This window comes from Grammomys surdaster, unplaced genomic scaffold (genome assembly GCF_004785775.1).
Source record: "Grammomys surdaster isolate TR1022 unplaced genomic scaffold, NIH_TR_1.0 126271, whole genome shotgun sequence".
NCBI lineage: Eukaryota > Metazoa > Chordata > Mammalia > Rodentia > Muridae > Grammomys > Grammomys surdaster.
The window spans coordinates 5,037,837-5,052,993 of NW_021621071.1; the positions used below are offsets into that span (position 1 = coordinate 5,037,837).

Consider the following 15,157-nt stretch of genomic DNA (forward strand, 5'->3'; position numbering starts at 1 on the left):
CACTTGAGTTTAAACATGCTGAGTATCCAATCAACTACCCCCAAAGATACTCTAAGCTCTACTTACTATTTCTGATGGTCTGTATCTGGGAGCCACTCAAATGGTAGTAAGTAACTCAAGACTCATGTGTTTGAATGCTTGGTCCATATGGAATGGCACTATTAGGAAGTGTGGCCTTACTAGAAGTGTGTCACTATGGGGAGGGCTTTGAGGTCTCTTATGCTCAAGCTACATGCAGTGTGACATTGTCTCCTTCTGCTGCCTTCAGATCAAGATGTAGAACTCTTGGCTGCTCCAGCACCATGTCTGCCTGTGTACCTCCATGCTCCTTACCATGGTGACAATAGACTGAACCTCAGAACCTGTACACCAGCCCCAGTTAAATGTCTGCCTTTTAAGAGCTGCCTTGGTCATGGTGTCTCTTCACAGCAACAAAACCCTAACTAGACACATCCCTGTATGATTCCCCATTTCACATGCCAGTCCTATTAACTCATTTTTGGTAGGACCCACAGAATAATCCACACTACTCCTCTGAGAGTTCTGATCAGTATTTTCTCCAAAAGGATAAAAGCATAAACAATGGTTCTCAAGTTTTCTCCACAAACATATTTTTAATGTCTCACTAATTTTTTTCAAGATATTCCTAACTTCAAGAAATAACTAACAGTTCCATTTATTACATACTTATTCCAAATAGTTGACCAAGGGCTAAAAGTTTCAGGTTGTGATATATTTCAGCTTTCCGGATTAGGAATAAGTGAAGTTTATGTACACACTCAAAATCCAAAGTTTGTTGTGAGGGAGAGCTGGCTCCATCTGTACCCCACTGATGAGCAGCACGGACTCAGCTGACCTGGCTGCATTCAGCCTGGAGGCCGGCGGCTCTCTCCCTTACTACTCTGCCAACAGTCGAGTTTTCTCCATACAAAAGAGAAGGCTCTGCAGTGCAGGGGATCTGAGCAGCTTCACTCTCCTGCTAGATAAGCTCTCAAATCCAAAAAGCTAAGAAACGGAAATACCCCTGGTTCAAAGCACTCAGGTAAAATGTAGCTAACCTCAGCCTGTGTTTCTGTCCACTCAACAACAGAGCACCTCTCAAGCCCTGCCCGGTTCTCACAACTTCTCAAAGCTGGAAGTTCATAAAGTATCACCATCTTCACCTGTGTCCCTTGGTTTTTACATACATTTACTTATCACAGCAAGGCCAAACACGCAGCCTTAAAAAATAAGTAGCTTCATCAAAGGAAACATAGCAAGCAATGTCCAAATCCCTAAAACTATTTCAGCTGATACAGTAATGTCCTGCAGGTATCACTATAATTCTCTCAAAAAATTAAAATAACTCTACAAGTGCCCTGTGACTGCTGTGGCAACCCAGGGCTCGCCTGTGGAGTCACAGCCTTACAGGCTTCTAAAGCAATTACCACTTCCAAATTACTACTTCCAAGTCAGCCCATGAAATTCTAAGGCAAGCACACAGAAGTCTTCATTTAAATCAAGACACAGGAAACTCACCTAAATCAAAGTCATACATGCAGTAGGTCATCAAAATGTCGTGAAGTAGAATCAGCCCTGGGTTATCTTGGCCTTCATAAAACTTGTTTGTTCGATCTGTTCGGTTGACATCTTTCTCTAAAGAAGAAAATCACATATTTAAAAAAAATAGATTCTTATATAAAGCTTTATCTAACAAGCACAGAATTTCTTATTAATTTTACTTCTTGTAAAGCTTTACTTAAGGAAATAATTCCTGGAGGACCAATTCCCATAAAAAGTTGTCCTCTGGTCTCCACCTGTGGAGAGTGGCCTTGGTCAGTTTTTCTTTACCGCAGTCCATAGCACTCCACCGTGCGCCTGTCTCATCCTCACAGAGACCTCTGCAATCCCACCTGTGTGCTGCTCCAATCTCTCCCCATCTCCTTAGAGAAGTCTGCCAAACCTCCATGTGCTGTGTCCAAGTTCTTTCCTGTTCCTCCTGAACTCAGGCAGATCTTGTCGCACCCAACAATCCACAAAACATTCCTTAAAATCAGACTCTCATCATCTCCAGCACTGTCCCCAGAGAAAGTCCTTACCTTTTTGACAAATCAGCCCCTCCCTGAACCATGGTCATAGTCTTTTAGGAAACCACAGTCTCGTGCCATCCTTTCTCCTCTCTTGCCCGTTTCTTTTCCTGCTTTCTCCATAACAGCCCCACTTGTAAATCAAAGTACCTTAAGTACCTTCAGTCCTGGGGCCTGGTTAGCAAATGTTATCTAGTTTCCTAAACCACTATTTCAGTCTCTTACCCAGTATGTTAGTGACCCTAAACTTATCCCTCACTCTTAACTCACCTAGCACTTGAGTCCCTCCATACTGACATATTAATTAAGTGAATAGCCAAGGTATACCTCAAAATTATTTTCGGAAACTGAATTCCAAATACCCCCTTACAAACTTGTCTCCTCTTCTGGCTTTTTTCATCTTTATTAAAAGCACAGCAACTCCATTTCTCCAGTCACTCACACTAAAAATAGCATTCATCCTTCCTTGCCTTGACTGACCCTGAACACTAAGTCTTCAAACTACACACAGAAACCAACTCACCGCACCCCTTCCCCCAGTGACTACACTCTAGCCACGGTGGTGTCCTGGCTCTTCTCTAAACTTTCAGTGTCCCGGAAAATTAAGTCTAGACTTTGCTGTCCCCTCACCACAGAGTAGCAGGACAAACCCCAGAGCTGCTTCAGTCTACTTGTGGAGACCTGTGTCCGCCGGCTGTTCGTCTCCCACGGCAAACAGCCATCACCTCTCCTCTGGACTAGTAGCTGCCTCACACAGCTGTTCTCCCACTGCTGTTGCCCCTCTAGAACTATTCTGCAGGCACCAACGTGAGCGGCCTTAACTCAGCTCAGGTTACTCTTCGGCTCAAAACTCTTCTCAGCTGAGTAACTGTCTCGCTTAAGCACCTGGTTTCTCTAGCCAAGAGAATGACTCATCCTATTTCACTAAATATTCAATACATCAAAATTCCTGTAAACTCTACCAACACCACGGGTCCTCTAACTCTGCACTACCACCATCTCTCTCCTACTTAGACTCTACCTCCTGTTAACCAAGCTTCTTTACTCCTGTTTATATCTTAGACAGCTTTCTTACTCCTACCTATAACTTAATATGACCCATTTTCACATAGCAACAAAAAACAAATATAAATAATACACTCTTACAGTGCTCCAGGTTTTCCATTACACTTAAATCCATCTCCTTATGATCCACAAAGCCTATAGCCTCCTGTGCAGAGGTGTGCATGCATGAATACATGTCTGCAGGTATACATGGGGTATGCGCATCCGTGACCCCAAAGGGTTTCTCCATCACTCCATCTGGACCTTTTTGGAAGCAGTGTTTTTCACTGAACCCAGGCCTCACTAAATGGTGAGACCAGCTGACCAGTAAGCCCCGGTAAACCGCCTATCTGACATTCGTGCTTGTGTGCATGCCTGCTTTAAAAGCCACTAGAATACCTAGACAGATTAAACAAATCAGTAACCTTTATTTTCCACTAAAAATGAGCAAACTGAACAAAAACAGGTCTTAATTCAAATCACTGGGAGATTTAAGCTAAGTGGGAGGCAAAGACAAGGACAGGAGCATCAGGAGTTTTCAGGAATGAGGCACAAGAATGAGAGCTACTACAGCTCAAACGTAACGGGAAGATGATACGGCATGCATTAGAAACGAGCCTTCAAATATTCACCAAGTTAGCTTCTAGTGTCCTTCACAGGTTGAGCATTTCATGTTCAAACAAGAGGGGAAGGGAACACAGACCATCACCACTTTTTCTACTGACACTGGGAACAGTAGGTGCCTTCAGATGGAATCCTTAAACAACCCATGACAGAGAACTCCAAATTTACCTGGGAGGGTGGGGGTGGGGGAAGGGGGATATTACTATGGCCAACAGATGGCAGCAGTTGTCTCTGTATCACAGAAGTCCTGACTCATTAATACACTGACCTTTCTAGGCATAACTTAGAGGGCTCTTTAAGACAAGAGTTTTGCTACGTAGTTCTGGCTGGCCAGAATTATGTATTGTGGAGTGTGTGAGTATGTGTGTGCATATGCATGTGTGTGTGTATTATAAGACTAAATTCAGATCATTTTGCCTGCCTCCATTCCCCAGGTCTGGGATTACATAATACACCAGCACACTCAGCTTAACTTACAGAGTTCTTTCTTCCACAACTGGGTGTTAGTGGCTACAGTAATGACAAAAAAGTCTTATTTATGATCCTATAAATTTCTATCATATGGAAATTCAATATAAAAATTTGAAACTAAGTTCTAATATTATGAAAAATCATATAAATATAACGTGAAAAGACAGTTAAAGGGTACTTAACCTGGACTCCATGCTCAACCATGTAACGAGCCACTCCTACTCTTTTGTTTTTGTTTGGTTGTTTGGTTTTGTTTTATTTGATTTTTTGTTTGTTTGTTTCTTCTTTGAGACAGGGTTTTTCTGCATAGCCCTGGCTGTCCTGGAACTCACTCTGTAGACCAGGCTGGCCTCGAACTCAGAAATCCGCCTGCCTCTGCCTCCCAAGTGCTGGGATTAAAGGCGTGCGCCACCACCACCCAGCACCACTCTTATTCTTAATGCTTCTCTAAAACCAACTGTGAGCTGAGACAGGCCAGGTAGGTGTGTATAGAATAATCTAAGCAGCCTTCAATAGTTTAAATTTTATTTTTACCACAGGGGCCAGGTATCCCAGAACTAAGTCTAATGGTCTTAGTGCTAAAACTGTATGTTTTAGTTATTCACAGGTAAATATTCTATTTTCAAATTCAAAAATGTCCCACATAAAATCACTTAAAGTAAGTAAAGGTCAGCATGGTGGTACACAGCAGCACTCAGGAGGCAGAGGCAGGAGAATCTCAGCGTTCAGAACCAGTTGGATCTATATAATACAGTTTCTAATTTTTTGACAATAAGCACATCACTTTTACAGGGAATAAAAGAAAAATAAGTCTTTTAAAATAAGAAAATAATCTTTTCTTAATTCATATTTTGGAATAGTATGTCAGTACTTAAATATGCAAAGGCTAAACTGAGAGGCCTGCTAGACTACACATAAATGTATACTCCCCGCACCCCCCAATTCAGATTACTTTTGAGCCCCAATATTATCATGTATGGAAACCTACCAATCAGACTTCTATAGTCTCTCAGGCGTGAGTTTCTCTTCTCTTGTGCCTCGCTGACAGACTTCCACTGCAGTTTCATCCTGAAGTACTCATCACTGTAGGAGACAGTGCACACCAGGAACACCACTGAGACTTGGAACGCCACTGAGCCTTGTGTTTGTGACACTGCTTACTTGAGTTATCCATACATAGTATAGTATACATAGTATAGCATACATAGTATACATATAGTATACATACTATAGTATATAGTATAGTATACATAGTATATTATACATATAGTATAGTACACATAGTATAGTATACATAGTATAGTACATAGTACAGTATACATATGGTATAGTATACACAGTATAGTATACACAGTATAGTGTATAGTATACATATAGTATAGTATACATATAGTATAGAATACATAGTATAGCATACACAGTATAGTATACATAGTATAGTATACATAGTATAGCATATAGTATAGTATATATATAGTATAGTATACACAGTATAGTATACATAGTATAGTATATAGTACAGTATACAAATAGTATAGTATACATATAGTATAGAATACACAGTATAGTATACACAGTACAGTATACATAGTATACATATAGTGTAGTATACATGTAGTATAGTACACATAGTATAGTATATATAGTATAGTATACATATAGTATACATACATAGTATAGTATACATAGTATAGCAGACTCTTTATGACGTTGGTGGTACGTTTACAAACATGAAGTGTTTCATAAGTGTTTAGTTAGACAGGTGAAACAGAAAACAGATGGCTGAACTTCAGCTGCTGGCATTTTAGGCACACTTTAACACACTTCAATTCCTAAAATGATTTCTAAATTTATTCTACTTATTAAATATTTGAGCCACAAAAGTTCTTGAATAGATATAAACAAAAATTCAAATAACTTTTTAAACCCAATTTAAAAGTTGTTTTCCTACTGTTTTTTCTAGAAAACTTGATAATATAAAGGAGAAAGACTTTTAATATGCACATAATGGTTGAAAATAGTTTAAAATCAAAGGTAAGATTGAAAATCAGACATTAAAAATGCCTGGGAAGTTAGCAGTATTTCTCTACAAGAATAATAAATAAAGACGCTTTCTTTTGCCGGGCGGTGGTGGCGCACGCCTTTAATCCCAGCACTTGGGAGGCAAAGGCAGGCGGATCTCTGAGTTCGAGAGTTCGAGTCTAGCCTGGTCTACAGAGTGAGTTCCAGGACAGCCAGGGCTACACACAGAGAAACCGTTTCAAAAAAACCAAAAAAAAAAAAAAAAAAAAAAAAAAGACGCTTTCTTTTATGTGACCATTGTACAAGCACATGAAAATAACTTACAGGTAACATAAAGAGCAAATACACATATAACCCAATTCTACAATTTCATAACTGAATTATAAAACCAATAGAAATGAATAATATACTTTAATGGATATCTAAATAGTTGAGTTTATGCAAAGCCAGCACAGGAAACTTGGATATTCTACCATGTTTACATATTCACAAGCATAACTATAACTAGATCCTTCTAAATAAGTGTTTCTGCTTTGAAATAATTACATTGCTTCTAATTTTTAAATTGAAACAATGAAATCTAATTGTCCTCCCATTTCCTGGTCTACTCCAAACCTTCCAATAAAAATTTAATTTGTATGGGTGGGGTACAGGAGTTTCTCTGATAAACATACAAAGCATCCATTTACTTACGTTTTTTGTTTTTGTAATTGAGTTCTTTCCTCTTTGGTACTATCCCAAGGAAAATAACCCAGGAGGAATTTCCATGCTTGCTTTCTTAATGAATGACTAAGACCCTGAAGAAAGTATTCATATTAATCACATTAGTTAAAAAACCAATCAACAACAAAAAAACCAATAACATATATTCACAAAACTTGAATATAAATGGGAAACTTAATAGCTAAGTTTCATATCCCAAAATAATTCAATGAATGCTATCTTGCTTCCTGTGTCTAGGCCCCGACGATGTAAGCACACAGCAGGCTGAGGAGGAAGGTCAGCCATACTGGGGAGGACAATGCTACTCTCATAAGGCTCCTCATGGAGCCCACATAACAAAGTAAGAACAAATCTCTTCTCTAGACTTATGGACGTCCACAAACTGAACACTCAGGCGCTGTAAGCACCCCACTCTTCCACTCAATACAGACACGTTATTACATCTTTCATCAAAGAAACGAGACTCAATTCTTCCTGAAAAAGAAACCAACCACCACAACCCTGATACAACCACAGGCAGTACCCCTCTGAATATCCTCTGCTTCATGCTCTCTACGTTGACGAGTCTTCCTTCAGCATCCAGGTTTTTGGTCCATTCTTCCAGGGACACTGGTTCCCGCCTTTGAACAACAGGTCGCTCTCCCAAATCAATCTACATCAGGAAGAGAAATAAAGAGTACTTCTCATACATCTGTAAATGAAATGAAGGCACAATACAGACTCCTAAGACACAGCTCCTCAGGTGTGAGCTGTATGCTGCTCCTCCCCTTCCTCCTTTTCCAGGTCTAAGTTCATGAGCTTGACTAGGCAGCATTATACACATCTCCCTTCTACAGGACAAATTCAGAGACTGCACTGACTGAAAGTATTTGTGATTCAAATAGTTTTGTCATTGTATCTTCAATTACATAAGTAAAAATCATTCAACATCAAGCCTATGAAACCCTCGAATCAAATGGTATATTATTAAAAAGAAACAGAATATAATTATTTCACTATCACACTCTAAAATTAGCTTTTCTTACAAACTGAGGTTTGCAATTCTCAAAATTGATTCATGATTCATTCGCTCCACTTGGCAGTTTCTACTGTTTTTATTCAATTAATAGACGCTGGCAATTTTAAAATACTATTTAAAGATAAAGCCTTTAATTAAGTTCTACAATTTAAAATTTTAGTTTTATAATGATGAGCAACCCTCAAATTGCAGCAAATTCTAAAGTCTTGTTGAACATTATATCAAGATCTGCTTTCATTCAAGCACAAGCCCATCTCCCTTACTTAGTAAAGATTTGTAAGGGGAACAGAGCCCCGAGTCACGTCAAGCTGCCTCTGGTACCTACACAGAAATGGGCAAATCACAAACAAACCTAACAGGCAATGGGCAAACTCAGCATTCCTTTTACTTCTCTGCACTCCACAAAACAACTTCTCTGTTATTCCCAAAAAGCCATGACAGAAGACGAGGCGTTAATGAGAGACAGTATGTGAGAATGAATCAGCAAGCCCAGCTAGTGTGAGTGGGCTGCAGAAAGCAGACGTGAACAAGGAGCTTGCTTTTCTCTTTGTATTTTCTCTTATATTCACTGTGCGTTCTTCTACTGCAATGTTAAGAACAAGACTACTTGAATCTCCACTCACTCTCGTGATGACTTCAAATCCCGGCTCCTCTTGCTGATTTATCTTCAGGCCTGGAATAGCATCACTAAGAAAATCCGCCATTTCTGAAGGTGGTCGTTGATGTGTAGAGGGATCGCTGCCTCGCAAACTATCAAAAATGTAGTTTGTAACTTTGGAAAATCCTACCATGGTTGCTGTATAAGGATCCTTTTTAATTTTCTATGTAGTAGAAAAAATATTAGCATTATTAATTAAAAGAATAAGGAACAAATTATCACGCAAGTGGCAAAAAAGCAAATCAAAGGAGAGAAATCAGAGCTAAAACAGAGTATTCTATGATTATCTTAGGGGTTTTTCTAGAAAGAAATTCTAAATTTAAATCATTTAGTTAAAATGGCACACTAAATGACAACTTAATGCTACTGATTGAACTGCTGATCAACAAATGCTCTGCCGGCTTCAAGCTGCATACAGTGTGCACAGGGCTTACTCTCCAGTGGTGAATGGCCCACAGCAGCTTTCTTCTGTCTAGCAGGCCTGCCTTCACAAAAAAAAATACACAGATGTATTTCTTCAAGTGTGCACTACCACACTAACACAAAATATTCACTAGATTAATTTAAAAGCTCATTTATTTGGGTAAGAGCTGATGTTTTAATCCAATTATATTAGTTGTTCATGTCAAAAAACAGTTCTAGGGCAGAGGTGTCTTGAAAACAGCAAAGTTTTCCTTATGTCTCGTCCTAGGGGTATTTCTAAAGCCTACTAACTTACGTTTACCAAAAACAGTTGTTTATTAAATAATTACTCAGAAGAACTTCTTTAAGGGGAAGATCCTCTTGTCCTATTCCTTTCTGAACTCTCCATTTACGCTGTTAGTCTTTACACGGCCAAAGTCAAGACAACGTGCCAGAATCCTAGTAAGCACTCCGGCACGTGCAGAAGTGGCTGAAGCGCTGACAACTATCAGGGGTCCTGCACGAGTTCAGTGAGTGGCCAAAAGCAAGACTCTAGCTAAACACACTCTGAAGAATCAGATACATCCTAATATCCACATTATCTACTGCTTTCTAAACTAATCATTAAGTTGAAATATCTGACTCTGTGATCCTCCACATGAATGAAAAACAATTAGTCTGCTGTCTTACTTCAGCAGACCTGGCTTACTAGCAATTATTACTCTGTAAGACTACACAGTGCCGTGCCATAAACATCACACACGCCTGCTCATTCTGTGGGCTCTGAGAGCAGGAGATGAGGAATACAAACGATAGACTCAAACCAATATACAGATAAAGGATACATCTATGGACTATAACTTACCTGTATTAAGCCATATGCTGGTTCATCAAGAAGATTTTCAAAAGACTGTGAAAGACTCTTATTCTGACAATTGACAAGAAGTGTTCTACTATCTTGTGGTGATCTGTAAGTAGAAACAGAAACTTTTAGAAATTACTACCACAATACTTCAGTATCGCCTAAATAATTACTAATGAGTTAAAAAAAAACTCTAGCTCCAGAAGTTTCCTAGTATAAATAAATGTCCTATTAGAAAATACCTAGAACTATAAAACTTTATGAAACATGAAATACTAAATTTTCTTTTGTTTGTTGAGACAGTTTCTCAGTGTAGCCTCAGCTCTCCTGGAACTCACTCTGTAGACCAGGCTGGCCTAGAACTCAAGAGATCCACCTGCCTCTGCCTCCCAAGTGCTGGAGTTAAAGACGTACACCACCACTATCCAGCTTTTTTTAAAAAAAATTTATTGTGTGTGCATTTGCTTACATGTATGTAGCAGGACACATATGTACCTGGTAAAGGGCACCAGACCTCTGAAAAACTGTATTAAAGGTGGTTGTGAGTGGGCATGTGTGGGTTCTGGGAACAGAGCCTGGGTCCACTACAAGAATAGCAATTTCTCTAACTACTGAGCCATTTCTCCACTCAAAATATTAAATCTTAAAATGGAATGTAACAAAGATATTTTCATGATTTTATTCAAGGGAAAGCCAAGATGTTTATGTTACATGAAACTGAATCCATAGATAAAATTTACAATAGAAAGGTCTACAATATATATGTCTCTGCTATAAAAACAAATGAAAACAAACTGTAGGATTCAAGTATGTGATATATACAAAATAAGAAACATAATTTGAATTGGTTTCCAAATTTGCTCCACAGCTTGTTAGTATTAGAATACAAAACGTTTAAGAATACAAGATATGAAGGTTCTTTGATAATGATGCTAACCATAACTATACATGCATATATACAAAAGTGTACACACACACACACACGGATATATTTTCAGTGACCATACAGTTCTAGTTTTCTTATTAAAGCTCAAAGAACAAGTCTCTTCCCAGACTTCTTAATAACCACAGACTAAACACTGTGCTTTCCAAACACTTAATTCCACAGAATCAGACAGACTAACCAGTCTTTTTCTATTGCTTTGTGACCTAGTAAGTTAGCTGTAATAAATCTATAAATGTTCTATGTTTAAAATAAAAACTAAATGTTTTCTGCTCCAATACATCTCTAGTTTATTACAAATGTCTGAGATAAGATCTTTAATAACAGTTATCGGTCTTGATTCTAACATAACAGGATAAAGCAGAAATGCTAGAGGGGATATGAAATCCAAAACAGGATCTTTTCCCAACATGGTCATAAACAACACTGGAACCTTGAAAGACAACAGAAGCTAATACACTGTGGCACAATCAAGTGTGTATGTGTGTGGGGGGGTGTCTTAGGCAGCTATGGTTAGGGTCTTAACCCCATGCCCCCAGTGACACACCTACTCCAACAAGGCCACACCTCCTGGGCCAAGCATATACAAACCACCACAGGAGGCAATTAAAACATATTACATTTTCATTCATTATGTTTTTCTGAAACTAGGGCAGGTGATTAAAATGCAGAGCCATGGATTCTCTTCTAGCAAGTCATGTTTACAACAGGCCAACTTTTAAATGTGCACCCGAAAAGCAGATGCTGTACAAGTGTAGGAACTGTTCCTTCTAGCACAGCATTTACTGGTGCAGGGTTATTTTGTTTCTAACAGTAAAGTACATCAAGTCACTTAAAATCTTAGAAAATAAAAGCGCTGCCTGATCTGTAGGAAAGGAATAAAATGTGCACTCTTCAGCTACTGGGGTCAGCCAGCTCTAGAGCTCCAAAGCATCACAGTGACCCCTAAAGTGACCACAGGAGATGTAGCTACATCAAAAGCATCAGCCACACAATCTTCTCTAAGTATTTCATTTTTTAATACTGTACACTCCCTGATGGCTAGTGCAGGTCCTCTTTGCTCGCTCACCAACCTCTCAGGATGTTAGGTAAAGCTCCCTCGTATCTATGGCGGCCTCACACTTCCTTTATCTCACTGTCACTGCTGTCACTCACTCGTCACTTCACTCATGACATCCCGTCTAGAGGCCCACAAACAAGCCTGCTTCATTCACAACTGAGTATCCAGTGATCAGGACAGCCTTTTCTGAGGGACACCCTAAACGGTGCTTGTTGAGAACAAGAGCAAGAGGGGACTGTGTGCCGACAGGCAGAGGAACAGAGAGACAGAATGTCTGCAGAGTCAGAGGGCCTTGCTTCCCAACTTACAACTTTATAAAAGGAAGAACTGCTTGACTCAAAGTTCCAATCTTACATATAAAACTGTATACTTAAAATAAAACTGAATAAAGGTAAATTAAGAAAACATAATTCATAATTACTGAGGCATCATCATTAAATTATATAAAAATATTGGACTAATTTTCCCTTAAAAAACAAACAAACAAAAAGAATATGTTGGGACAGCATGATGGATCAGTGTAAAGGCCCCTGCTGCCAACCTAGACGGCCTGTGTTCAATCCCAGGGCCTCTCACAGTAGAAGGGGAGAAGCAATGACCTTCGTACGAATGCCACTGCATAAATGCAGTCACAGGTACACACATGCACGACAATATGTAAATGGTATTTTAAAATGGAAAAGGTTAATAAATTGATAAAAAAAGTTTTAGGTTCAAAATACTAAATGCTATTCGATCACTAATGCAGAAACTAAATTGCTGACCCCACCGTGTGCACTTGCACCCTTGTGTCCTCAGGTCACTGACCCTCAGTGACAAGTACAGTTTGCCATGGGATTAATACAACACTCCTACTTTATAAGTAGAAAACAATGTGGTACTTACTCACACAACACCACATATTTCTCAAGAGACTCGATCAGTAGTTTGCTATCTCCTTGATGGAAGTGCAGAGCAGGAAGCATGACGTCATCCTTTAGACAGAAGACCAAGTAAGACCAGCCCATACCCTCTTTGCTTTGCTTGATCGATTTCAGGTCTGCCAAACTGAACAGGAACGACCATTTGCTTTTCCCATTTCTATGGCTTGGAGCATCTTAAAAACAAGAAAATGGGGCAAAATATCTTTGTTAATCTTTTTAAAGGTATTGAGAGTGCTCATCACATTTGCTCAGTAGTTATCCGTCTAACCCAGGGACACACAGTACACTCATATTGCTACAGTTTTCACCTATGGTAGAAATGACCACGGAACAATTCTTAAAGAGAACTAATTTTAAAACGAGTGATCCGATTATCAACACATTCAAATACAGCACGCAGTGTAGAACCACATGGGGTGAAGGAAGACAGGATCTCATGTCTTTCAAGCTAGCGCCAAGCTCACAATGTAATGGGGATACCTTCAACATCTGATCCCCCTGCCTCCCACTCTGGAAAGCTAAAATTACAAGCATGTGCCACACGGCATGCCCAGCTTAGTTGGTGCTGGGATTAACCTCAGGACACTGTGTACTGTACTTGCTAGATAAGCACCCCACCAACGACCCCACATAACCAGCCCCACTCAGGTAAGTTTCTACTAAACCAAGAACACAATTCAAACCAAAATTACATAAAATCTGCATGAATTTCTGAATCTGCAGTGAATTTGCAGAAGATGAAACCTTAGACCCATGAACACTATCCAAACTGTTAACAAGCAACTTAAAGATTACTTCTTAAAAGAAATCATAAAACTATTTTAAAAGTATTTTCTTACTATAAGTATTTACTTATACCTTCTAATATGTTACTTTGCTTTCATAATTTAACTCAGAAATATAATGTCTCTGAAATCTAAAAATATATATACACTTTTTAAAGTGTTATTTCATTAGATAAGTCATACAGTCTTAAAATTCAAGATCTTTATATAGTCCATCCCACTTATCATACAAAGAATAATGCTTACAAAATCTGCTCAAAAAAGGAGATTAACTGGTGCTGACCCACATGTACGCCACCTTTCTACATAATTACAGATATCTCAGTCCCATTGTCTCCAGGAAGATTTCCTAATGGGTACCACTTGAAAGCTGTCATAAAGGGCTATAGTAATTATCTGCACACACTGACCTGCACAGCCATCACACTGGTTTGAATGGTGAACACATATCTAAGGCTGATACCAGATGAAGTCCCAAACCTACATGCTGCATGTTTCAATAGCACAGAGCTCAGAAAGGACAAGCTCACTGGACGCTAAGAATATTTCTAAAAATTCCGACTTCCCATGTCTATCACCAGTGTGTACACACCTGAGCTGTCTACAGAGAATACATGCTACATACACACCTGAGCTGTCTACAGAGAATACATGCTACAAGCTACTCTTATTTGCAAGAAGTGGAATAATTTTCATAAAGAGCAGCAATGACAAATTAGATAAAAGAGAAACAGAAACCACCCCGACAACTGTACCGCACTGCATTCAACTGAAGCTGCAGTAACCCTCACAAGCAATGCTCCACAGGACATGAGTCTGTGCGCTTCAGGAGCACACGTTCTATACACACGTTCCCGTAATCACAGACATTGGTGTAGAACAAAAGGGAGGCATCTCCCCATTGAAAGCTCTGACAAAAGCTGACAACTACTACAAGTTCAAGTCTACAAGTCTCTCCATTAAAATACAAGCTTACGGAGAACAGGAACTTACACAAAATATTAAAAATGCTTTATAAAAAAACTGAGGAAGTTCAACTTTTATAACTCATTTCCTTAGGCCAGGCAGCACAGGCAGGTGGATCTCGTGGATCTCTGAGAGTTCGAGGCCAACCTGATCTACAGCAAGTTCCAGGGCAGCCAGAGCAATGTGGGATTTAGGGGAAGGCTGTCCAAATAAAAATAAAAATATGGGGAGAGGGAAGTGCTTTTTTTATTTGTGGATACATCTTAAATGACTAGAACACATGAGGTAATCAAAAGCAAGCTCAATAAATGCAAGAAAAAATCTGTACTATGTCAGTGTAAAAGTAGTCTGCAAGTAACTCTACAGACAACAGCTAACTGGACAGAAATGGCTACAAGAAAAAACTTAAGAGTCCAAGAGCCAATTCAGAATGTCCTTTCTCATTAAGGCAGAAGTTAAAAAGAAACTAGTTCTCAGGAACATGTACCGTACCTCCAATATGTTATCAGAAAAAGTAAACAGCCAAATGTACAATAAAACAGTTCACTAAGTCTTTGTATATGTCTTGAATAGAATTCACATCAACAATA

At 39.1% G+C, this 15,157-nt stretch overlaps 1 protein-coding gene across 1 annotated transcript in view; it reads right to left on the bottom strand.

Moving 5' to 3' along the window:
- The window catches only part of Tbc1d15 (TBC1 domain family member 15), a 51,627-nt gene that overhangs the window by 16,920 nt on the left and 19,550 nt on the right, over nt 1-15,157 (bottom strand). The window contains exons 5-11 of the mRNA XM_028759104.1: nt 12,779-12,989; nt 9,894-9,996; nt 8,592-8,789; nt 7,474-7,602; nt 6,921-7,024; nt 5,194-5,288; nt 1,519-1,635 (exon numbers count right to left, since the gene is read on the bottom strand). Coding sequence (XP_028614937.1) covers nt 1,519-1,635; nt 5,194-5,288; nt 6,921-7,024; nt 7,474-7,602; nt 8,592-8,789; nt 9,894-9,996; nt 12,779-12,989 — 957 coding nt within the window. The remainder of the gene's footprint in view (nt 1-1,518; nt 1,636-5,193; nt 5,289-6,920; nt 7,025-7,473; nt 7,603-8,591; nt 8,790-9,893; nt 9,997-12,778; nt 12,990-15,157) is intronic.